The sequence below is a fragment of the Eubalaena glacialis genome, chromosome 17 (genome assembly GCF_028564815.1).
Source record: "Eubalaena glacialis isolate mEubGla1 chromosome 17, mEubGla1.1.hap2.+ XY, whole genome shotgun sequence".
NCBI lineage: Eukaryota > Metazoa > Chordata > Mammalia > Artiodactyla > Balaenidae > Eubalaena > Eubalaena glacialis.
In genome coordinates this window covers 24906743-24933295 of record NC_083732.1, presented here as the reverse complement: position 1 = coordinate 24933295, position 26553 = coordinate 24906743, and the positions used below count along the sequence as shown (strand labels likewise).

The 26553-nt window shown below is 44.3% G+C and overlaps 1 protein-coding gene across 4 annotated transcripts in view; it reads left to right on the top strand.

The window, feature by feature from the left end:
• Positions 1 to 3701: 3701 nt before the first annotated feature.
• The window catches only part of ZNF704 (zinc finger protein 704), a 228981-nt gene continuing 206129 nt past the window's right edge, over positions 3702 to 26553 (top strand). Inside the window, exon 1 of one of the 4 annotated variants that reach the window (XM_061171754.1) lies at positions 3702 to 3737. Coding sequence is in view for 1 of the 4 variants with exons in the window: in XM_061171753.1 (XP_061027736.1) it covers positions 21596 to 22096 (501 nt within the window). In the remaining 3 variants the exon portion in view is untranslated. Of the gene's footprint in view, positions 3738 to 21557; positions 22097 to 22371; positions 22415 to 26553 lie in introns of those variants that run through there. The other 3 variants (XM_061171755.1, XM_061171753.1, XM_061171756.1) reach the window with 3 other exon arrangements.

Genomic DNA, 26553 nt, shown 5'->3' with positions numbered 1-26553 from the left:
TTCACTTTATATGAAATGTCCAGAATGGGCAAATCTGTAGAAACAGAAAGTAGATTAGTGGTTGCCTGAGTTAAGGGTGTGGGAGTGGGAATGGGGAGAGACTGCTAATGGATCCAGGGTTTCTTTTTTGGGATGATGAAATGTACTAAAATTAGATTATGGTGATGGTTGCACAACTCTGAATATACTAAAAGACACTGAATTGTACAGTTTAAATGGATGTGTTTTATGTTATGTGTATAATATCTCAGTAAAGCTGTTAAAAATTATGTATATACAGGGGAAGCCCAGGCTAGGGCAGCACTCTTGCCCTCAGGCATGTGCTAGAGCTACTGCTTCTTTTGCTTCTCTCTGGAGGAGAGCACGCAACCTCGGAAGGGGCACTGATCAGTGAGGGGCCCTGAAGCTTGAGCTACATTCACTCCACTCCAAGGAAATCTGTCTTCGGATGTGCTCCAAACATTCTTCTCTTTTCTTTTATTCTTTCCTTTTTTCTTTCTTTTCCTTCCTTTCCTCCCTTCCTTCCTTCCTTCCTTTCTTTCTCTGTTGGTTATATGACTCCTTCAGGTTGCCAAAACTTTTTTTTAATGTTGGCAGATACATACTCAGTTAAATGAACATTCCCATCCTCACTGACTCATTTGTTGAGAACAAGCTACAGGTTAGGGTGAAGGGAGGTGGATGGCAGGGCCCAGGGAGATGAAAGGAGGAGTGACATTTTTAAAAGTATCAATATATGAGTGATACCTCCTCAGTTTAAAACAATGAAAATCCATCAAACCAATCTTTTCTTTCATTTATCTACAGACCCTAGGACAGATGGTGACACTGGGGGCAGCAGCCAGAAAATCCAAGTTGGCCTCAGAAGCAATGGTAGATTTGACAGTACCTTTGGAATCACATCTAAGGGATGCCTCGGCTCATGGAATTCCACCCCAGACCCCACCCTATAGGTCCCAAGTCCCCTTTGAACAAGCACAGACATCTTTTCCTGATTCTTCCATAGTCATTTCCAGAACTGTGCCCAGGCTTTCCTATAAACAATTTTGATATGGTTAACTTTGGGCTGAGTCATAGACCCTTAGAGGACTAGAACGTTCTGACAGTTTTGGTGAATGCCCCTCTTGGGAGGGGCATTGGGCTGGGGAGCACTGTCAGTCTCTTTCCCATTCTCTCATCACCATCACTATTTGTGAAGAGACCCTTGCCTCCAGGACCCTGGGGTTTGGCAAGGCACAAAAAGGTCTGTTTTTGTCAAGCAGCTTACCTCCCAAAAGGAGAGTGTGTTGTGGCACAATGTGCCAGCGGCCCCCAAACCTGCTTCTCCTACACCCTGGACACACGCAGAGTCAGGCTGCATTTCTCAGTCTGACTGACAGTTCGCTGGGATCGTTTAACTGAGGTCTGGCCAGTAGAATGAGGGCAGAGATGATACGCGCCATCTGCAGGTCTGTTCCCCTACCAAAACAGCTAGCCCATAGCTCCACTCTGCAGTTTTCACCTTCTGGTTGGCGACCTGAGCAGCCGTAAGTTAAAGATGGCAGAGCCAAAACCAAAAAGGGGCTGAGGCCCCGAATCACCATCAGAAGACTGCCCACATTGGACTGTTAAAAGAATGGAACTTTTACTGCTTCAGACATTGATATTTGGAGGTTTCTCTGGATCTAGGGATGCCCTAACTAGTGCAAATGTATTTTAAATGGGCCTAACCATATTACAATCAAATTTCATTGTTGTGTAACAAATTTCCTCAAAATGTAGTGACTTAATACAACACACATTTGTTATCTCATATTTTCTGGGGGTCAGGAATTCAGGGTGTCTCTAGCTCCGGGGCTCACAAGGCTGCAGTCATTTCACGGCTCTCATGGCAGAGAAGCCACCCCCAAGCTCAGTCTTGTGGCTGTTGACAGCTGTTAGTTCCATGGCTACACACATGGCTATTAAATTCAGTTCCTCAGTCATACTAACCACATTTCAGTGCTCAATACCACATGTGGCTAGTGGCTACCGTTTTGGAACAGTGTGGATCTAGAACATTTCCACTGTCACAGAAAGTTCTATTGGACAGTACTGCAAAAACAAAACAAAACAAAAAACTGCTCTCTCTAAAAAGCTGACTTTTCTCAGAATTATGAAGCAATAAACGTCTATGTTCTGAGGCACCCAAACTCTCTTTTTCTGCGTCCATTGCCACTCATATTCTTCCTCTGTCTCTTTTCAGGAACTCAGCTGCAACTAGTTTCTTTCCTTCTTGAAAACCTGCTCTCAAGGAAGAAGTGATTAAACTCATTCACACTGAGGTGTAAGTGACTACCTTTTAACCTCATAATGCCCTCGAAAACATCTTCATTCCAACAAGACTGAGTCTTCAGCTGAAGGAATAAATTTTTAATTGTAACAATTTTTTTTTAACATCTTTATTGGAGTATAATTGCTTTACAATGGTGTGTTAGTTTCTGCTTTATAACAAAGTGAATCAGCTATACATATACATATATCCCCATATCTCCTCCCTCTTGCATCTCCCTCCCACCCTCCCTATCCCACCCCTCTAGGTGGTCACAAAGCACCGAGCTGATCTCCCCGTGCCATGCAGCTGCTTCCCACTAGCTATTGGTTTTACGTTTGGTAGCGTATATGTGTCCATGCCACTCTCTCACTTTGTCCCAGCTTACCCTTCCCCCTCCCCCAATTGTAACACTTTAAATAGCCGCACCGCTCATTGAGGTGGCGCTCACCCCACTGCCCGCCGCCACCGCCCCCCCCCACCCCGAGATTGGGAGATTGGGAGGGGTTGGGGGATGGAATGCTCAAGTCTTACTAAATGCTTTTGGAACTTGAAGAATCCTTTCTGAAATGAGAATAGTCACCCCTAACCTATCCGGTTTATGATTCAGATTTTCACATAGGAATTTTCCCAAAGTAGGTAACAATTTGGATATGGATGTGTTCGAACTTAGCAAAAAGCAAACACATCGTATAGTAGAGACTGTCTCTATATATTTATAACAAGAGGGCACAGATCGGGTGAACAGCGTTACGACATTCAATGCCTAGCTTTTCTTCCTAGCATAAATGAATCCGTCGTTTAAGTTGTTTCAGCCAGAAGGCCAGCCTTTCAATCGCAGAGGGAAAACAGAAGTTCATGGACAGAAGAGGCAGAAAGCGAGGAAAGGACTCCGCTCGTTACCACCCAGGTGCGTTTTCACCTGAGCTCACAGGCCGCTTCTTAGAGCCCGGTGCTCAATATTCACCCTGGAGGCTTGAGCAAGGTCGTGGCGGGTACACACATAATTTGCCACATTGCCTCCCCGTGATCATTTGGAAGCGAGAGGGGCTGTCTCTAATGACAGGTCACGAACATTAACCAGGCGGTTCCTTTATGCCTGCCTCGCCGGGCTGGGCGCTGGCAGCCCTGCCATTCAGGCGCTTGTTTTTGTTATGGAACAAAAGCCTCACTCCCAGCTGTGGCGCCAAAATCTAGCTCACACTGTACGTGTAACTGACAGCTCGGCAGCCGGCGGAGGGGAGGCCGGGCTGGGCTCCTCCAATCGAGGCGCCCCTGCCTGCAACCCCGCGTGTTTACAGGCAGCCGTTGCCGGGGAGGGAGCCCGGGGAAAACCAGGACGTGGAGTAGCTCGGAGTGGGCGGGCGCCCCAGGAGAAAAGTGAAAGTGTGCGGCCAGCGACTCGAGAGGAAGCCACGTTGTCACCCCGGGCCCGCGGCAAGGTGCTGTGAGTGTATTTGGTTAACGCCTGCAAGCAATTTCCCTGGCAAATCCTTCTAACTCCGTGTACACAGTCTCTGTGATTATAGGGCGATTGAGTAGCAGAATGTGTCCTCTTCACTGGGGCGGGGGAGGGGAGGGGAGAGGAGGGGGAAGGAAGGGACTGATAGATACCCAACTAAGACCTCCAGACCCCATCAGGTGCTCTGCAGTGACACAGGTGAGAGAAACTGAAGGAGTTGATGGCTTATAGGTTTGAGATGTTGATTGCTTCCTGCAACCCTTCAAAGCAGAATGTCATTGCCATCATCATGATGATGCTTATTAAACATTAAATCGTGTTTGCCGCTGTGTGCTCAAGCCACAAGTTCTTTTTACTTACATGGTTCAATAACTTGTCTGAGGCTTAAGTAGTGAATAGAGTAACATAGCAAAGAAAGTTCCCAGAGAGTGCTTTGCAAAATGAATATGCAAGATCTGTATCTGTTACACAGCAGGCAAAATAAAACAGATTCATGCCTACTCAGTGGACACCAGGAGACTGAAAAGCATTTAGCTTTGGGGGCAATTAAAGGATTGTGAGTTTGGAGTTTCTGGGTTGGAGGCAGTAGAGCTCAGAGGCTGAACGGTAGCTCAGGAGTCTGTCCACACAAGGGCCACTGCTGCTTCTGCACCTGCTGGTTGTGTGGTTTTGGACAAGACTTCACCTCCATTTTCTTATCAATAAAGTGAAGATAATACATCCGGACTTGCTGGGAAGGTTTAACAGAATAATTTATGTAACGTGGCTGGCACTTAGAAAGCGCACAAAAAATGAATGTGGTTATTTGATGCCAATGGATAATGGAGACATTTCCACAGATAATGGTATGATGATAGGCACATTCTTCCTCATGAAGAGAAAAGCATTTAGGACAGTATACCTGGCACATATGAGCACCCAGTTATTGTTGGTGATGCTGCTGCTGAAATCAGACAGATCCTGGCTCTGCCTGGCTCTGCCAGTGCCTTAATTTTCTCATCTGTAATGTGGATGTGATAATAGTACCTATCTCATAGGACTACTGAGAGGATCAAATGAGATGGCTCATGAAACTGGCACCTGGCAACACTCAGTAAGTGTCAGCTATTATTATTATTACCTTCAGCATCTGATGGATGATCATTCTAGAAATTATGGCTTGGTGGTAGACTATATTTTCCTTGTAGTATAATTTAAGGACAGGAGGAGAATGAAGTTTTCCGTAGGAACATGTCCCATCATGTCTGTGCCCCTCTTCCCTTTAGATCCGGGTCCTCTCTTTTTCTCTAGGCTCCTACTGCCCTTTCGATGCCCCAGCTGCCCAGGACTCTGCATTCTGACATCCACCAGACCTTTCCTCTCTGTAGCACTTCTTTTTTAAATGCTTATTTTGAGATCATTGTAGATTTCACATGCAGTTGTAAGAAATCACACAGAAAGATCCTGTGTACCCTTCACCCAGTTTCCCCCAATGGTAGTATCTAGTACAATAGTATATTATCACAACCAGGATATCATCATTGATACAATCCACCTTATTCAGATCTTACCAGTTTTACATGCAGTTGTGTGTGTGTGTGTGTATATGTAGTTAGTTCTATGCAATTCTGTCATACGTGTAGATTTGTGTGATCACCACAACAGTCGAGATTCAGAACAATTCTGTCACAAGGGTCCCTTGTCTGCCACTCTTTTTGCCCTAGACCTTCTCTGATCCCACCTCCCCACCATTTTCACAAAACTTTTCTCTCCTGAGGTCAAAGACCTGCTAAGAGTGTGTGTAACCCATCACAGATAAATTCTGGCTAGGAGATTATTGGGTGATAACTGTTGAATGGAGCACACCCCCGAGATCATTGTATTCTTGGAGAGAGCTTCAATAATTTTGCTCTGAGCAGTAGGAGAGTATCAAGGGAGAAAGTAGAAGGAAAATGGGGCTCAGAATTATCACTCGACTTTCAATGTGCATGAAAAAGGTTGGGGTGGGGAAGAAACATAGAAGCCTCTTATAGGACCAGAAGTGTACCAGGATGATCCATCTAAATGGAAGTTAACACACACACACACACACACACACACACACACTGTCTTAGTCTGTTTGGGTTTCTACAGCAAAGTACCATAGATTGGCTGGCTTACAAATGGCAAACATTTGCTTTTCACGGTTCTGCGGGCTGGAAAGTGCAAGATCATGACATCGGCAAATTCAGTGTCTGTTGAGGACCCACTTCCTCATAGACAGAGGTCTTCTCATTGCAACCTCACATAGTAAGAAGGGTGAAGGAGCTCTCTCAGGCCTCTTTTATTAGGGCACTAATCCCATTCATGAGGATTCTGCCCTCATGACCTATTCACCTCCCAAAGCCCCCACCTCCTAATACCATCCCCTTGGGGGTTAGGTTTCAACATATAAACTTTGGGAAGGACATGAACATTCAGACCATAGCATACATCTTTAAAATGAGGTGCCTTTCAGAAACTTCTCCCCTTCACCACCACCCCCATTACCTATTGGAATAAATAAGAAGTCTCTTTGCTGCAGCCCAAGAACTGAATCTCTTTCCTGTTCCCTCTGAATAGCACAGGTCAGAAGTTAAACAACCAGTCAATGCCTAGACTTGCAATCTCCACCGCAGAGCCCTGTTTGATTGTCTGTGGCCAACCACAGCCTTTAAGTGCTGGTGACCCTGACATATTCTACAAGGCACAGAAAGCACTGGCTTAAAGCCTGACAGGGTGTGAGGATGAAAAGCATTCCGTTTACAAATTTTGACATAATTAGAATGCATAGTGTTCCACAAGTATTTTTTTTGTCCCACAGACTTTTTTCAGAATCTGACTACAGCGCAAAACCTGGAGAGTGAGAAGTGGAGGCCTTGGGCTTCATATCACAAAGATGCCCTTCTATCGAGGAGCAGAGCCCAGGCATAAATCCTCCTGGCTTTCTGTGATGCTATTGGCAATTGCAGAAAGGGTAGTGGGGTTGGGAGAGACAGGTGACAAGGAGGGACACCGCTGGAGGGGATGTTTGGCGCAGATGACTCTTATGTTCTTTTTTTTTTCTTTCTTTCTTTAATTAATTAATTAATTTTAATTTTTTTTGGCTGTTAGGTCTTCATTTCTGTGCGAGGGCTTTCTCTAGTTGTGGCGAGTGGGGGCCACTCTTCATCGCGGTGCGCGGGCCTCTCACTGTCGCGGCCTCTCTTGTTGCAGAGCACAGGCTCCAGACGCACAGGCTCAGTAGTTGTGGCTCACGGGCCTAGTTGCTCCGCGGCATGTGGGATCTTCCCAGACCAGGGCTCGAACCCGTATCCCCTGCATTGGCAGGCAGATTCTCAACCACTGCGCCACCAGGGAAGCCCCATCTCTTATGTTCTGAAACTGTGGTACCTGAATCAGCAGCACCAGCAGCAGCCGGTGACTTGTTCGTGGTGCTATTTCCAGCCCCACCCCCATCTGCGGAATCAGAGACTTTGAGGCTGTGTGCCATTAACCTGTGGGGTTTTTCTTCCTTTCTTTAAAATTTTATTTTAAAGAAAACTCAAGCATTAAATCACAGTTCATACTTTATATGGAGATTCAAAGAAATACAAAGTTCCAAGTATAATTAAGTACTGGTTTTACTAATCTCAACGCCTACTTATTACTAACCCATTATGTTTGTTTGAACCTGTGTTTCAATAAACGCTCCGGGTGATTCTGAGGCACGGTTGAAGTTTGAGAACCACTGAAGCTTACCACAGAAAGATGCAAAAATCAGTTTGTCGGCTCACTAGACTGGATAATCGTTCTTCCAGGGATGGAGATGGAAGAGTCGAGTATGACTTTAAATTCAGGAAAGAAATGTTTGAGCATCTACAAATGCTAGGTGCTATTCTAGCAAGATTGGTGATGTCTTAACCTCACGGAGCTTATCTTCTAGCTGCTGGTAATAAGTGCTCTAAAGAAAAAAACAGCATCAGATTTGGAGGGCGGTTTTAGCAGGGGGGTGAGGAAAGGCCTCTTTAAGGACATGACATTTGAGCAGACGCCTGAGTGGAGTGCAGGAGCCAGGAGCCATGCTAAGATCTGAAGGAAGGGCACTCTGGCAGAAGGGACTAGAAGAGTGGACAGCCTGGCCTGAACATGAGTCTGGTGTGATCAGGAAAGACTGAGAAGGCTGTGTGGACAGAGGGGAAGGAGAAGAGAGCAGGTGAGTGAGAGGCGGGATTGTACAGGGTGTTCTAGGCCTTTCACGGATGTTTCTATTTCTTCTGAGTCTGATGGGAAATTATTGGAGGTTCTTGGATAGGAGAGAGGCGTACTTTGTTTTCTGTACTTAAGACCGTTTGGCTGCTATGTGAAAGTTTGCCTGTAGGAAGACAAAACTGAAAGCAGTAAGACTAGTTAGGAGGCTAGCACGGTAGTCCAACTTTGAGATAAGGATCAATATGGTAGCAGTGGAGGTGGTGGAATTGGTCGGATTTAAGGTGTATTTTGAAGATAAAGCTGGGATGTAGGAGGAAGTGGTCTATGGAGGAAGCCATTCCCTCACCTGGGTACACATTAGGGTGCCCTTAGCCACACTGAGTGGAGAAAAGAGATTGTCCAATGTTTCCAAATATGAGTATTCACATTCCTCTGTGGCACTGAAATCATGGTTCCCAAATTGAGAAGAGGAGAGGATGTGGCAATGGAGGGGTTCCTCCGCAGACCATCTAACACGTCTTGATTTCCCCCCTCTGGACCGTTGGTCCTTGTGTGAAGTGAGTGATGGCAATGCTGCTGCCACTGCTGAAGGCTTCCATCAGGCAGCTGAGCCACAAGCCTGCACAAGAAGAGTTGTGCTCAAAAGTAAGACGACATAGACTTTGGAGTGGAAACATCAAAAAGAACTGTTATTTTAATGAGATGTGTCCTGGCATTGCCATACCTGTATTCCCATCCCCTGGGTGGAGTTCCTGAATTTTCTGTGCTGCCCCTGTGCCTCTGCCTCCATGCTGCCTCTCCCTGGAATGTCCTTCCTGCCACTTCATCATCTGGTGGATTCCCCACTCACCTTGTAACACTAGGCTCCGGCAGGACCTCATTCCACAAGCCTTCTCTGACCTACCCTGCCCAGACTGGCTTCCTCCTTCTCCATCATCCCCAAATACCCTTGTAGACCATGCTTATGTCTTTACCAGAGGCACTGTAATAATGTGATCCCGTGGCTGTGTCCTCCGTTAGACTGGGAGCTCCTGAGTACAGTAACTGGGTAATGGTCTGGGCATCTCAGAGTCCAGCAAAGACCTTGGCACACACAGGAGATACTCAATAACCTTTTTTAAAGAATTGGCCTTCAAGGCTGCATTTGGTTCGATTTGGTTTCATATTTTCAAATCTTGGTCTCATGTGTAATCCATGGAAGGAGACAGAACGTGTACTATGTGGTGTCATTTGAAATGTGTGGGTATATGGTATCAGGAAGGGTTCTTAGCCTCCAAATGTGACATATCCTCTGCCATCTAAACTGAACCTGAAATTACTCCATTAAAAGTCACCCCTTAATTTAAACTCCACTGGCTAATCTATAAATACCCCTCGAGAGCATAAACTTCCAAGTTCAGTGCTTCTTAACTAAACGTGCTTACAAACTACCTGGGGATCTTGTTAAAACCCAGATTCTGATTCTGGGGGTGGGAAGGCTAAGATTCTGCATTTCAAGTTAGTTGCGTGTCTGCAGATGGCACCTTGGTGGCCATGGTCTAGGCAGTGGTTCTCAAACCTTAGAGTGTATCAGAATCACCTGGAGGGCTTCTTAAACCCTGCCCCCAGATTTTCTGATTCATTAGGTCTAGGGCGTAGCTTAAGATTTTGCATCTAAGAGGTTTCCGGGTAATGCTGCTGGTCAATGGAGAACCACAGCACATGTCAAATGTGTTTGTTTGCCTTCTTCACTCTTACACCAGCTCTGGGAGAAACTGGAGAACTTCCCACAGTTCAACAGTGGAAACACCAATTGTGGGAGCCAATTTCAGCTGCTCCTTCCTCATGCCATGACTTGACCCTGACCTGTATCTGCTATTTCTCCCATTCTCCTGAGGGACCAGTGCTCATTTCCACCACTCTTTGGAAACCCACCAGCACAGAGAAAATAGAAGCCCTTGGGTTTGAACTAAATCAAATTCTTATCTGGCCTCCTACCTACAAAAATATCTGCACTCTACATCATTCTTGAGGTTCTTTCTCTCCTATGAGACAAATAAGTAACCCTCTACCAATGCAGTCAATTTATCCACTGGGCTCTTAGGGTCTTTTGTCTTCAGTTACTCCTCTTAATTCCTATTTCTTTTCTATTTTATTTTAATCATATCCAAGTCTTTCTCATCTTCAAAAAATCCTCTTTATCCTATCTCCTTCCCTCCTTCCTTTAAGAGTTAAATTTCTAGAAAACAATAAAAACCTGAAACGTACACTAATTACTTCCTTAATTCTCCGCCATTTTTAAAATCTACTGCAATCTGACTTTCATTTTTAGGAGTCCCCTGAAAAATGCTCTTGTTAATATCACCAACTTGTTACCAAAGTCAATTGGCAATTTTCAGTCCTCATCTGCCATCTCAAAACATGTTCAATTACATTAGCAAACATCTATGTATGCTAATGAGTCCTGTACCAGGCAGGAAAAGAGAAAACACTCTAAATTTTAATATATAAGGAATTTCATCCCCCCAGGTGATGGAAGAGCTGAGAAAACAAACAAGAGTTGTTGAGACAACCCAGAAATTAGTGACTGAAAGCTGCTACCCCCTAGGCTGGAGGGATGACAGGAAGAGGTGGGGCCATCATACTGTGGCCAATGGTTCTAGTGATCTGGTGAAAACTGGAGCCACTGGTCTCTGTGGGGCAACTGGAGCCTTGGAGGAGACGAGCCCAGCGGGAGGACACCCCTAGAGCAGAGACAGGGGAGGCATTTCCTGGCTTCTGCCTTCTTCTCTCTAATCTCCCATCAATGTCTCTCTTTGGCTAAACCCAGTTAGCAGCCCCTGCAAAGAGTGTCTGAGAGAAACAGCTGGCAGAGATTGACAACCTACAATAAAGAGCAAATTGGGGGAAGAGTGAGGAATGGATCCAACGGCAAATTGGCCAAGGACCAGCACAGCTCCTAAGTCAATATACCCAAAAAATGATCACACAACTTGCCCTGGATGCCCATGAGCACCTCAAACTCAACATTTCCCCAAATGGTACTATCTTCCCCACTAAGCCTGCTTCTCTCTGCTCCCCTACCCCTGTGACTCTCACTAGGCTCAACCTAGTCCCATGAGTTGGAAACAAACAATTTTTCTTTGTTCCTTCTTCTCTCGTGTTGCCCAATCCTATTGGTCAAGAGGTTTTGTTGATTTCTGTTTTGTATATTTCTTAAAGCTACCCTCTCCTCACTTTACCCTCTGTTGCAGCTTTAGTTCAAACTGTCTTTGTTTCTCACTGGACTAAGGCAGAACTCCCTGCCTCTACGACCATTCCCTTCCAGTTTATGTTCTGGGCTGCTACCAGAATAACCTTCCTAACATGCACATTGAACAGCATTCCTCCTCTGCTCAAAAATTCTTCAGTGTCCCCAACAAGCTCCCAAGTCCTCCTAGAACAGGTAGGTTCTGAATCTCCCACAGGCCCAAGCACAAGATAGCTCTCAATTCCTAACGTGGAATTCTCCTTCTCCAAGGAAAGAGAAGAAACTGGAGAAGAGGAAGTAGAAGAAACCATAAGTGTATTGTACCCACCCTTCCCAGTGTCACAGGACAAACCTGGAAATGGGGCTCACTTCATGGGCTTGCCGACTGTCACCCAGGGCCCCATGCTTAGAAGATCCCACGTTTGGTTTACTGCTCTGCTGTCTGTCTTGAAATTTATGGTCATTTTGAGCAAGGAGCCCTGCATATTTATCTTTCATTGGGCTCCGCAAATTATGTAGCTAATCCCAGCCAGGAATATCTATAGTCCTAAGTAACACAAGCTGAATGCTCTTCTAAAAGGCGACGGCTCATATACTCAGGGTGATATCTGATTTTACATTCTAGAAGATAGGGAATGAGTGATGATTTGCAAGGTATTAAAAGGAATACAGAGGTCATTGAGAACAAGAAATTGAACATGAAGTGAGAATGGGAGAGAGGTATTTAAAGCTAACAAGAAAACAGTGTCACTAACAGTAGAATAATATAGAAGTAGTGAAATAAAAAAACCTCATGAAACAACTTGGGTGAAATGACTATGGCATCATGACTGAAACTCTGTATTGAAAACCCATAGGGAAAGATTTTAAAACTAGTAAAAATCATTATTTTTATATCCAAGGTCCCAACTAGCAGTTTTTTCTTTTCAGTGAGAATTGAATAAGGGAAATCAGCCCTAATTTTCTGAAGGACACACTTAGGCTAAATAGAAGAAAAGCTTTGATGTGTGGATTTTTATATATAACATAGTAAATTACCAAAGATCCAAGACTATTCTCATATTTTTTGCGGCTCACCCTTCTTGTCCCTGCCTCTTTTTTCTCCTTCCTTTTCTGTTTCTCTTCATTTTTCTTCTCTTCCCTTCCCTTAACTTCTGGAAAGGAGCAAGAGACAACAGTATTTACTACCAGGTTTTGTTTGAAATTTCAGTTTAGGCCAGAGGTCTTGGAATCAGCTTTGCCTGTCATGTGGAAGTAACATATCAAGTGGCAGTACTGGCTGTGACTAGGTAAACAGATGAAGTTACTGGGGGCATGCGGATAGTGGGGTTTTTGTATAGAAGGTGGTGGGACAAGCAGCTTCTCCATCGCTTTTAAAGAAATGACAGAAAAAACTTGCAGGTTATCTCTGCATCCCTAATGAAAGAAATTGAAGATGATAAAGGCTGATACTCCCCACCCCCTGCCCTCCTTCACTCCAGGCATGTGGGCCAGATGGACAGTCTTTATATCTACACTGGTTTAGGGAAAATTCTAGACCTAGTATTGAGGGTATAGAGCACCTAGGAATTTTTAGACAGTTTGCAAAATTCTGTCTCTTTTTTTTTTTCATATTAACAGGCATGATATTACATGATATTACATGCCAACAACAAAAAGAAATTTACAACTAGCTTTTAAGAAATCCCAGGGGCATTTATATCAGCATGTGTTAATGTCTCATTATATTTTATGGCTTTCAAGACTCTTATAATAGGTTACTGGGGTTAATTCAGGTACTTCTTTCCTTGGAATAGCTTGAGAATAAAATAACAAACATAGGAACTAAAATGGTGTAGGTAAAAATAATTCTGGAAGCAGAGGGGATACATTAGGTGCTTTTGATATCTCACCACCCTTCAACCTGAAAATAGCCTAATTGGAAGCCTGATGAAGGTAATAAATGAGAATTGTTAAATATAAGCTAATAATTCAAAAACATTAGGTTTTTAAAATTAGGTAAGTAGATGAGAAAACACAGTTTGGATTTTAGACTTGCAGCAAAGCTTCAAGAGTGTAATTTGTTTCCTTAATTAGCTCAGTCAGATTCACCTAAAAATGCATCTGGAAAGTAGAAAATGACCCTTGAAAGGTCTAAGCCTGCACTATCCAATCCCAGAGCCACTAGCTACATGTGGCTATTTAAACTTAATGAAAATTAAATGCAATTTAAAATTTAGTTCTTCGTTTGTACTAGCCACATTTCAAGTGCTCCATAGCTACATGTGGCTAGTGGCTACCATATTGGACAGTGCAGATATAGACCAATTCCGTTTTTACAGAATGTGCTAGCAGATGAACCATTTGTATGCTCACATTTCTATTAATGTTAAATACTTTAAAGAGGTTAAGTTTAGTATTTTAAAAAACATTACTTATTAGAGATATTACTGTTCGGATGATCATTATTTAAACTTAAAAATATTCCTATTAAAATGAAGGATTAACCAAGAGTTATTAACTAAAATACAGACAGGAAGGCATGTAATCAATGCTAAGTAAATGAGAATCAAATCTGAAAACTTAATTTTAAGAATAAGCAATTAGCACATTCTGTAGTATAAGGAAATTAGTATGTTGGATAACATATAAACAAAATTGAAATGAAGCCTTGCAGCAAAAATAAATAAATAAAAAGAATGGAAGGAAAATGACAAAGGATGAAGTCTAGCAGAAGTTATTAGTACAAACCTCAGGGGAAAACAGTGATAGGAATTTGTAAATAAAATCAGCAAAGAAGGAAAAAGAAAGGCCCATAGATACATCTAAAGCTTTGGGGAAGAAAACGTGAAGAAATTTAAAGAGAAAGAGAAAAGCTAGGGAAGTATCTGCAAAAACTAAGACAAGAGGACTTTTAATGTGGAGCACTTCTACCAGTGGAGAGGAAAACCCAGACTCTTGTAGGAATATGGGCAAAGGATAAGAAAAGAATTTGCAGAAGGGGAAATAAAACTTGAACACATGGGGAAATACTTTGTTAATGATCAAAGGAAGAAATTAAAACAAAATGAGATTTGATGGAACATTTATCAAAGTAGCAAAGAGAGGGAAAGATGGAAAGAATGAGATATGATATGATCAAAGCAAGGGAGAGTGCAGAAAATCCGCCACTTTCCCATGGTTGTCAGAATGTCAATTGCAGTAACTCCTTTGGAAAGCCATCTAGTGAAATGTATCAAGAAAATGTGCACACCCTGGGACCACTGATTCCACTTCTGGCTCTGATCCTAAGGAAGGAATCCAGAAGATGTATAATGTTTTCTGTACAAAAGTTGGCAGTGCCCTGTTGAAAATAGCAAGACATGGTGAAATCATAGCACAACGGCTGGACAGAATATTCTGTAGTAAAAATTATGCTATGAAGAGCTTTTACTCTTTATTTTAAAGTGACCTATATAATATTTGAACACAAATTCAAGTTTATTAAAAAGCCAAAAATACAGTAAGTAGGAGGCCTCCTTTACCTCTTCCCTCAATCCCGTTCACCTCTCCCAGGGTTGGGAGGTAACTTTCAGTCACTTTCCCATCTATCTATCCACTTTGCCATCTGAAATCACACTACGTAGAGTGTACATTATACTTTGTGGGATTTTGCTTTAAACACAAATGAGATCATGTATAAATATAATTTTACATCTTGCCTTTTCCATTTAAAACTTTGAGCCTCTTTCCTTTTAGTACAGAGAGACTTCCCTCACTTTTTTTAGCTGCTGCATAGTGGTTCCCTTGTTGTCAAAGGCTTCTTTTTAAACCATTCTCCTTTTGATGAATATTTATGCTGCTTTCAATATTCTGCTATTAAAACCAGTGCCGTAACAAGGACCCTCTCTGTGCTCCTTTGTGCTCATGTACCAATATTTCTCTAGGGTCCACAGCTAGAAGTGAAATCACTGGTTTCCAATGGTAAGTGCATTTTAGAATTATGGTAAATACTGTAACAGTATCCATGAGGCCCCATTTCTCCATACTGTCAGTCACAATGAATATTATCAAAGCTTTAACATTTCTACCAGTCTGATAGGTGAATATTATACTTAATTGTTTTAATAAAACTGAATTATTTGTACTTGGCTGTATATTAATCCTTGATTTTATGTTAAAAACCAACCAACTTTTGCCTTTTAAAACTCTTTAATGGTACTTTTACCATAAAGTTTAAAGGATTTTTTTTTTGTGGTCAAATTTATCAGCCTTTTGCTGTGGATCTGACTTGACATCCTGCTTATAATGGCTGTCATTCCCCCAGGGTTTATAAAAATATTCATGCACATTTTCTTGTAATATTTTCACAATTTATTTTTTCCTACTAGTTCACAATCCATCTACAAGTTATATTGCCATATGTGAGCAAAAGCTTAAATTATAAAACCAGGTGGAAAAACAAAACAAAAAAAACATGCATAGAAAATTTTTAAAAAAATACCAAAACAATATCAGTAGTTGTCTTTTGGTAGGGAGATTAGATTAGATGTGGTTTTTTCCCTTTGACTCATTTTTACGTTTCAGATTTTAGATAATATTGGTTATGTTTATAAGACATGGTGGCCTTTTATGTTCTTTTTCTGCCCAGGACGGTAACCATCCTTCTTCCCTTTAACCATGTGGTTTGGTGAAGGCTGCCAATCACAGCACTCCAACCTTGGCCACAGACACAGGCTCATAACCCAGAGGGCCATCCAGGGTCCTTTGCAGGGATTTCCTTAACTACTGCAGGCAGCAAAGATCTCCTCTGCGCCTGGTCACAAGGCTGATAGGTGTATGGCCAGAGCTGCCTATGACCTGGGTCTAGCTGACCAGATAACAAACACAGACACACACACACACACACACACACACACACACACAGAGAAAGATAGAGGACCACACATCACATAAGACCTGAATCTAATTTTCCCCAAACTGAGGCCCATCTGTGGTTGAGTTACCCAAACTGATAAATCCCCTCCCTCCTTTTTTATTTTGGGTGAGTGGGGATTTCAGTTACTTGTACCAGAAGGATCTTAGATGAAAAAAAGAGATAGGAAAAGAAAGATGAGAGCAAAACTTCAGAGATATGAAAATACCATTAGTAGGAAGTAAATATACATCTTGGGTGGAGGCAATCCTCAGTTTGTAGAAAGAGATGTTAATACAAATAATACAAAATAGCAACTACTTGGTTTGTAGTCATTAGGGCAACTTATCACCAAAGAGATAACTAGTAAAATAAGATGGTAGCAAGTGTTTGCACAGTTTCATAATTTTGCATTCCCAGCAAAGCAGCGAGGGCCAATGAAATTAAGGGTGAGGTTGATAGGAACAGAGATGGCAGTCCTAAGATACAGCACGTCACATTGGGTTAAAGGAGATGTCTATATGAGATCCTACATACATTTGTAGGTATACATGTTAGACTCCATTCGTGGATTTTAATAATGGGCATTTGGCTTAATCTCAAACTTAAATCATACTTCGGGTCCATATCTTACATCATGGATCTCAAAAGTTGAAAGACCTTAAAGACTACAACTCATTAATCTTTGAGTTGTGAACCCTGCCAAGATTAGGGGACTTAACTATTCATATGGCAAGTAATCCTCAGATCTGGATTCAAACCCAAGTCTCTGGGATCCCAGTCCAGTGTTCTTTCCATTGCCTTTCAAGTGCCAATATGAGATGACTAAAATGATCAGGAAACAAAATCTCTCTCTCGTCTACACACACACACACACACACACACACACACCCCCTACACCACCCCAAAATACCAAATGTGTCACGTAAAAAAGAAAGTAATTCTATCAGTTTTATGCTCACTAAAAATAATAATAATAAATTGAAAAAAAATCCAAGTCTCTGGGAGGTATTCTAAAGAACTGTGTAGAAAGTACATTGTGTTGTTAAAGAGGGTTTGAGTTAATTGCTCATGGAAGAAACATTTATCTGGGTGGAGGTTTATGCTTGAATTACACAGGCTTTCAGCTTGAAGGGTGTAATAGCTGAGTGATTCTCTAAACCTTAATCTATTTTTCATACGGTGGGATGACAGTCATCATCTGAAATCATTTTTAAGTTTCCCAGAAATGTGGAAAAACTAACTTAATCTTACTTTTATAACTTGTTTAAAGGGCAAATTTTTACTTTTAGTTTTAAAATAATTTTTAAAAGGAGCTGCCACTCTCAAGGAATCCATCTATTTAAGGTTCTCAAGGACATAAATGAGCTCTTGTGGGAGGGTAGACATTTGTTATATTTCTGCCCTGGTTACGGTTATCCTTGATGATTTGGGGAGTGTGATTATTCTTTTTCTGACTCTTGAATTTTTAAAAATTGAACAAAATGTTAAATTGAGCCTGATTTTCTTTGTACAATTTCTTAGTACATGTAAAAAAAAAATGCTTTGGGTATCTTTGGGGCTCAGAATTCAAAGGTTTAAGAATCATTTAGGATCAGAAGAAACCAGGCACGAGGCAGGCAGTTGCTCTATGGTTGTGGGGTGGCGCTTACTTCAAAGCTCATCCTCTGTCTTCCTCATCAGTGCTTCTCAAACTGTTCAGCCAAAGCACGCAGGATGCAGAGGAGAATTGATCCTATCCAAGGGAAAAAGATAGAGTTCATTGTAATGCTTGAAACAGCCTGCTGCTGCAAGTTTCAATCAACTTCTACATTATGATCTGTACTGTTCTTAGGTTTGTTTTAATATATTTATTTATATTAAATATAATGTGAAATATATATTTGAGAAATACATAATAAATTTTAATAAATATAATTATAGATCATTATCAATAAATATAAATTACAAATAAGAAATTAAATATATTAAATAAATATTAAGTATAAATATTTACTTCTTTATATTAAACTTCCAGCACTCTCTACCCCCTCTTCTGCTTTATTTTCCTCTATAGCGCTTATGGCATCTATGAAATCATAGAGTTCACTTATATTCTCTGGTGGTTATCTACTCTCCTCCCAGTGAGGGTTATTTTGTTCGCTGCTGCACACCAGTGCCAAGAACAATGCCTGGCATTTAGCAGGGCTCAATAAATACATATTGAATGAATGGTGGCGTGTTTTAAATGATGTTAAACCAGATTCTCTGGAAGACGTGCCTTCTGTGTCCCATGACTTACAGGCACACCTCATCCTCAGTGACAAGTGTTCCCAGTACTAGAAGTAAAAATATGTTATGTTTGGGGAACAGAGGAGAGGGAAGCAGCACTGGCTCCTCCCCATGTGCCTGGCATCATGAGATATTTCTTGACTTCTGAGCCATGAGTGCCATGAGCAGTGCTCCATGAGCCCATGTAATGACATATTTCTTGATTCCTGATGAATCAGGTAATTTGAGTTTATTTCTCGCTTTACGTGCTCTGATTTCATGAGGTTGGTCTGCAGTGGCCTGAATTTGCCTGAATCATACTGGTCTCTCTGCCCATCTAGATCCTCCTCTCCCTGCCCATCTAGATCCTTCTCTTCTCTCAAAGCCCAGCTTGCACCAAACCTCTTCTGTGACATTAGCCTTAACTTAGTGGTCCCAATATCAAGGTCAGTCTTTTTCTCCTGCTCAGAGGGCAGCGTCTTGGGCCCAGTGAGGCCAGGGAATGGATGTGTGTGGGCTCCACTGAGGTGGCCTGAGAGAAAGAACAAGTTGATTTCAAAGTACGTGTAGTAATTTTGAAAGAAAGTACAATGGTGTAAATTAGTACCTCTTCCACTAAACCACAAACACCAATCAGGAACTCACTTTACTCTGTCTTTCCTCTCAGTTTTCAGGAAAACACTTACTTTCCATCATCTATGATAGTTTTAGACATAAAAAGCTTACCTTTGGCCTGCCCATAGCCCCTTGATAAGATGCAGTCGGGCTTTAAATGCAGGTCCTTGTAGTCACTGACAGTTCTGAGCTTGCTAAAAGAGAGCTACCTTGTTATTCTTTGACAGTACCCCAAAATACCTTGTTTATACACCACCATCAATACATTTAATGTAACAAGCCCTTATATAGATCTTCCTTGTGCCAAGCACTCTTCTAAGATGATTACACATATTAACTCATTATCCTACAAAACAACTTTACTATTAGGAAGGTTCCACTATTATCCCCATTTTACAGATGAGGAAACTGAGGCACAGAGAGGGTGAGTAAAGGCATATAGCTGGTAAATCCAGAACTGGGATTCAGACCCAGGTACTCTGGCTCCTGAGACCACGTGTTGAACCATTAGCCCACTTGTCTCACCTTTGTTCTTCTCCACCAGCCTCCCTGTACCTATCAGCCAACCCCTTGCCTCTGATCTTTATTCTTCCTGGTCAGAGAAAGACCCTGCTGCCTTTTTCTAAAATCATCCCTCAAATGGACCAAGGTAAATTTCTTGCAGTTGAAATGAAATCATTTCAGTGACCTTCATTCTTCACAAACACTCACTGATACTGATTAGTTTACTTCTTGGCCGATGCCTGCTGTTCCATACTTTGATCAAACACAACCATCTCTTAAAATGCTCAGACCATTTTCTTTTCTCTCTCTGAATTCTCCAATGAAATGTTGACAAATGGAAAGCTCAACTGGAAAATGCCTTGATCTGAATGAAGTTTGGGGAAGATGAATCCGGTGCTGATGTTTGGAGGGGGTCAGGGCAGGGTGTGTTACTGAGAAACTGGGTGTAGAAAGCTTGTTAGAAACTTTAACTTTTGTGGTCATGAAATTCTGTAGGAGCTTTGGGAATGGAGAGGAAGGGGTGGATTCAAGAGGCATTTCAGAAAGAACAATGGATTGGACTTGTGAGCAACTGCCTCTAGGAATAAGGTAGAGAAGGGAGTGAACATGATACCGCTATTTTGGGCCTGAATGATTATAATGAGAGTGTCGTTACTCGAAATAGGTCTATCAGGAAGCTACTCTGATTCAGGAAGAACAAAAAGTTCATTTTAGAATTTTTGTCATCATCCCAGTGGAAATGTTCAACAGTTGGAAGACACCATAAGTGAGCATTTAATGAGCTGCCTTCAAGTGTCTAACAGGGCACATGATGTTAAATCTCCTACAGTAATTACCATGAAAGGGAGCTGAGGGTGAGGTCATCTCTTACACAGGCCTCATGGAGGCACCTGCCAGAGAGTGTGGTGAGTGAGATCCTCCCCAGCTCTCAGCTACAGAGGTGGAATTTGGCTTATGATTTGAATGTAAAGGACACGGCTTACCATACAGCCTAACCCCAAACAGTAGCAAATGACTTTCCTTTGTCACACCTAAAAATCCTTAGAAAGTGACAGTGCCATTATTTACGTGGCGAACTGGTTATGCGTTTGGTTTCCACACTTGATCTTACTTCGTATTAATTTTTACAATAACAAACTCAAGTAATCTTGAACCCTCACCCCGGTTTGTTTCTCCAAAGGCCCGTACAGTGCCAGTAGTCTACACATTGAATGGTGAGAACCGAAGGCTTCTTGAAATTTAGCCTTATAATCAGGCACTCAAGGTAAAAATGCAGAAATAAAAGCTGCAAGACTTAGCACAGCGCCAAGAGAGCTCAATAGGAAGGGCCTAGAATGGTGTGTTCAAGGAGACGGAGAGATTGGCGGGCAATGTCCTGAAACAGTACCTCAACAATCCAAAGGAGTCTGATGATTCAAGTTAGGAATTAACGCCAAATCTCGGGTTGGTACACCTTCCCCGATTTCATATAAGCTCAAGAGTAGTCGCCTTGCCCGGCAGAGACCATTAAATGACTTGCGGCAAATCTCTTCCTTCAAAAGTCTGACTTTGACCGCCAACCTTACTTCCAGCCAAGTCGATCCTCCTCCCTCCAAAGGGGATAAGCAGCCACGGGTTAGCGTGGGCCCTCGCGGCTGGGCCGACTGTTCGGAAGCACCCGATTTTCGGAGGCTGTGGGAAGGAAAAATAAATCCAGTCCGGGTTTTGTCTGCGCGGGGAGACCGGAGGGCTGCGAGGAATGGCTCGCGAAGAGGGGGGCGGTAGTGGAAAATACACAACACAAACAGCTCGCGCCGGGGCACGGCAGCTGTAGGCCCGGAGCGCGCGGGCCCGGTCGCCGGCCGCATGGAGCGCAGCGCGGCCCGCGGCTCCGGGGCGGCGGCGGCGGCGGCGGCAGCGCGCCGCTCGCTCACACCCACCCCCGCCCGCGGCCGCCGCGCCGCCCCGCCGTAGCCGCCGGCCGCCGGCGTCCCCGCGGGCCGGTCCAGCGAAGGCGGCGCCCGCGCCTCTGCAGCCAGTGGCAGCCGGCGGCCCGGGGAGGCGGCTCCCGCAGCCCCCCGCAGCCCCGGGCGCCTGCGACCACAGCGGCCGCCCGGGGAGGAAGAGGAGGAGGAGGAGGAGGAGGACGAGGGGGGAGGTGACAAACTCCGGCTCGGCGCGGCGGCAGGCAGCCCGCGGTCAGGCATGCAGGCGCGGCGTCTAGCCAAGCGCTCCAGCCTGGGCAGCCGCCGGGGGAACGCCGCGCTGCAGCCGCCAGGCCCCGCGCCCGCCCGGGAAGGCGCGCTGCCCGGGCTCCCGCTCCCCGCCCCGGCGCCGGCCCCAGCCCCGGCCCCGGAGAGCTGGAGGCCGCCACTGCCGCCGCCGCGCAGCGCCGGGACCGGCCCCCCTCGGGCCGCCGGGGCCGCCGCCGCCGCCGCTGCCGCCTCGTCTCCGGTGCTGCTGCTTCTGGGGGAGGAAGACGAGGACGAAGAGGGCGGGAGCAGGCGGCGGAGGGGGCTCGGGCGGGTGCAGGCGAAGCCCCGAGGGGGCGCGGAGGAGGAGGATGACGACGAGGAAGACGAGGACGAGGAGGTGGTCGTCGAGGTGGTGGACGGCGACGACGACGACGAGGACGGCGAGGAGCGCTTCGTGGCCCTCGGCCCCGGCCGCCAGCTCCCCAAGGGCCCGGGCCGGGGAGCATTGAAGGTGCGTGCGGGGTGCGGGGACGAGCGCGCGCGGGACTCTCCGGCGCGGTGAGGGGACGGGCCCGGGGTCCCGGCGCGGCGCGGGCTGAGGCCGGTACCGGGGACCGCAGAGGCCGGGCCGGGAGGGGTGTGTCCGGCGGCTCCGGCGGCCGCGCGGGCAGAGCTAGGGGACTGATGAGCTCACCGCTCGGGCCCCAGCACCTTCACCGGGCGGCCGCTCCCACTTTCCTCCAAGGCCGAGGCGGGCGTGCTGTCTGATGTGGGTGCGGGCAAAGGACGCTTCTCCCGAGCGAGGCGGGGAACTTGGCGATGGGACGAGGTAGGCGCCGGTCTGCGCCCGGTGGGGACGGGCGAGGTAGGAGGCAGTGAGGCTGTAGTCCTTCCCGAGGAAGCACGAGTGGCCCCCTTCCCCTTATTCTGAGGACTAGTCAAGCTCATAGGAACTAGCAAACAGCTTCTCTTGTCAATCTCTCAACCCCTCCTGCCTCCAAGAACAATTGTGGATGAGTTTCCGTCAAAAGCGCCTGTGAGGGAACCGGTAAACCCAGAACAGCAAAAAACCAAGTCCCGGTTTATACATGCATTTTGCTGGCATCTTTTGGCAATGCCGCCCCGCCCACCCCGCACCCGCGGCTTAAAACTCGACATTGTTTAGCATTTGGGGTTTTTTCCCCTCCTCAGCATAGCAAATGGGAAAAAAATAGGAAACTGGAGAAAGTGGGGGGAATTTGCCATTTAAAATAGACGTGAGTTTCTGCTGAGAATTCAAGCAAAGGCCCTTGTGTGCTGAAGCACCGAGAGATCTTTCCGTTTGTGTATCTTCAGGAGATAAGGGCTTTATTATTACACAACTGACTGGCTGGGCTTTCAGGCATGTGATTGGCCAAAGCAGACCACGTTGAGGTTCATGCACAGTGTATGTTGCTAAGAAGTTTTGAGGGCAGCAAGTGGTAAGCAGTGGAGTGAGTGATTTTTCTGAAGAGTGGTGCTTAAAATCAACTGAATAAAACTACTGATAGGAGTTTTCAGAAGATATTGGTATTTCAGGAAGAAAAACACATAAACAAATGAGCTTACTAGTTAGAGACTATGAGAAAAAAAAAAATCTTCAGGGGCTTGCAGAAAAAAGTCAGCTCCTCAAAAAGTCAGCAGTTCCAAAGAAATGTTAAACATCAGCATTTAGAATAGCCCCAGAGTAGACATGGGCACAAATTTCTTTCCTAGACCACCCTGGAAATACCAGCTCTGGGAGTGAGAAATTTTCAGCAAGTAGTCATTTGGGATGATAGTTTTTGACAGTTGCTTGTTGGAATCCAGACCATGACCACCATCATTACCATGGTCTAATAAAAAGCCTGCATTGTATGGCTACAGGATATAGCTGGGTTTGGAATTAAATCACATGACATCAGTGACATTAAGGAACAAGAGTAGTGACTCCTTAGCATTTTTGTCCAGAAATACTGAAAAGATGTCTTGTGGTTTGGACAGTTTGTAATAGAAAAATTGATTATAATTTATGCTCCGTGATCAAAGCAAACCCAATGTAGAAAAAAAAAATCAAATCTATAAAAATAGAAGAACTAGGGTGTGATCATTCACACTATCAGAAAAGATTTTTCACATCTCCGAGCAAATTTCTGCTTAATTCTTTCAAAAGGGGCTTCATTTTATATTGTTATCGTTTGCCCATAACTTTTCAGGAATTTATATATTGAGTAGTTTGAGGTATAATTTTTATAATCTTTTACTGCTTTAAAGCCATCTTGACACTGCATCTGGAGAGGTTTTTCTGATGAATAAAATAGTATCATTTTATTCTAATGCATATATTAATGTCAATCTCATATATATTTAGGCATTCATTTATTCAGATATTTATCAAGCACCTAATATGTGCCAGGTACTATTCTAGAACACAACAGTAAGCACCTTCCAGATGCCCACATCCAGCAAGAGAAGCCAGAGCGACAACCAACCAAACAGACAAATAAATAAGCATGGTGCTTGAGATTTTGATGCATGCCATGAGGGAAATAATGATATCTCAGTGTCTAGGAGGAAGGAGACAGCTTGTAGGGAGAAGGCCTCTCTGAGGAGGGGACATTTGATCTGAGATTTGAGACATGCAACTTGGGAAGATCTTTCCAGAATAACAATTGCAGAAGTCTTGAGGTGGGAAGGAGAAGAGGATGAGTATGGCTGGAACTTGCTGGAAATACGTCAGGGAGGCAGGTAAAGGCCAGCGACATAGAGCCTGGTGGACCTTTTTAAAGTAGAGTAAGAAGTCTTTGGAAAGTTTTAAACATACAAAATGGTTTGTATTTTTAATAAGGTCATGCTGTGTGGAGTATAGAGGACAGCAGGGAGGAGCAGGGGTCCAGTTAGATGGCGATCGTTGAAGTCCACACGAGAGGCGAGGACAGTTTGGACTAGGAGTGGAGTTAGAGAGGAGGGAACAAATTCAGGATCGATTGTGAAGATCCACCTGCAATAACTTGCTGATGGATTACGTGGCGGGGGGGAGGGTGACAGAAAGAAGGGAATCCAGGATGAGGCCCCAGTGTAAACGTTGGCCAAATGTGCCATTGGCTGAGATTAGGAAAACTGGGAGAACAACAGATTTTTGCAAAGAGAAAAATCAAGTCTTCTGTTTTGGGCATGTTAAATCTGAGATGACGCTTAGACACCGGCATGGAAACTTCAAGTAGGTGGATGGCTGTAATGTGTGGAGCTGAGGGGAGAGGCCAAGGCTAGAGAGAGAAATTTGGGAGATGTGTTGATGTCATTTAAAGCTGGGGATGAGAAAGAGAGTGCAGCAGGCCAGAGGACAGCCTTGGGCCAGACTCTGGGGCACAGCACTGTTTAAGTTTGGGTGTGGGAGGAGAAGCCAGCAAAGACGATTGAGAAGCAGCAGCCAAACATGTCAAAGGAAAACTAGAAAATGGAAAGTCCATTTAGTTCCAAAAGTAGGGAGTAATGAACTGTGTTGAATACCACTGGGATATGAGTAAGATAAGGACAGAGACATGTTCATTTGGATTAGATAATATGGAACGTATGGGTATCCGTAACCAAAGAATGTGAAGTCAGGGATGCGACCCAAGTGGGCTGAGCAGTGAGTAGAGGCAAGGACATAGTGAAAAACTCTTTTGTTGGAAAGGAGAATAGAGAGAAGGGGGAGAGAGCATATGGTTTAGATTTTTTTTAAGATAGGATACAGTAGACTCTAATGTAGTGACTACAGCATGTTGGGAATGATCTGTTGTGTGTGTAGGAAGTGTATTTGTTTTCTGTTGCTGTGTAACAAAGTACCACAAACTTTCTGGCTCACAGCCATTCTCCCGGTATCTGTGGGTTAGGAGTCAGGGCCAGGCTTGGCTGGGTCTGCTGATGAGTCTCACAGGGCTGCAGTCAAAATGTTGGGTGGGCTGTGGTCTCTTTGGGAGGCTTGACTGCGGAAGAATTCACTGCTAAGCTCCCTCAGGTTGTTACCAGAATTCATTCCCTTTCCTCTGTAGGTGTGAGGATCCAGCTTTTTGCTGCCTGTTACCTGTAGGCTGCCCTCAGCTCCTAGAGCCCCTCTCCCCCAGCCGCTCTGCCCCACCCCACCTCTACTCCTGCAGTACTTTATTACATGGTTTCCTCAACATGGCCTCTTACTTCATCAAGTCAGCAAGGAGAATCTTAGCCCCTGTCTGCTGGCAAGATGGAGACTCATATAAGGCACTGTAATCCCAGGAGCAGTACTCCATCATCTTTGCCATATTCTATTGGTTAGAAGTGAATCATGGGTTCCACCCACACTTAAGGGGGGGAGATATGCAAGGGCATGAATACCAAGAGGTGAGGATCGTTGAGGGTTACCTTGGGGAGGAACCGAAGATGCAGAGAAAAGAGGGATAAGTTCAGGAGGAAGGTCCTTAGAAAAGTCATAGGGCAGGGGACCTGGAACCCAAGTATAGGAATTGGTCTTTGACAGATGCAAAGACCCTTCTTCCATTGAATTAGGGAGAAGGTAGAGAAAGTAAGTCCAGATGTGGGTAGTTGTATATTGGATGGTGGTCAGATGAAGTAGTATTCACCTGATGGCTTCTGTTTTCCCCCTGCAGCAGGAGGGAAGGCCATCAGCTGAGAGCAAAAGAGATTTGGGATAAGAGCTAAAGCCAGAAGATAGTGTTGTGGGAGAGTGGGAGAGCAAATGTACCAGGGAAATCAAATAGGTTGCTAGACAGTATCAAGGGCCCATCTAATGTTTGTGGTTCTACCTGTACAGTGTAAGCAGTCTGTCTGGGTACGTGATTTTCCCCACCTTCATTCCATTGGCTCAAGCATAGAGTGATAATAACAAACAGAATGCTAGCTAATGTTTATTAAGTTGTTTAATTACTATGCTAGTGCAAGTCTAAGTGTACAGTCTCATTTAAATTTCATTATATATCCCTGAGTCAGGCATTA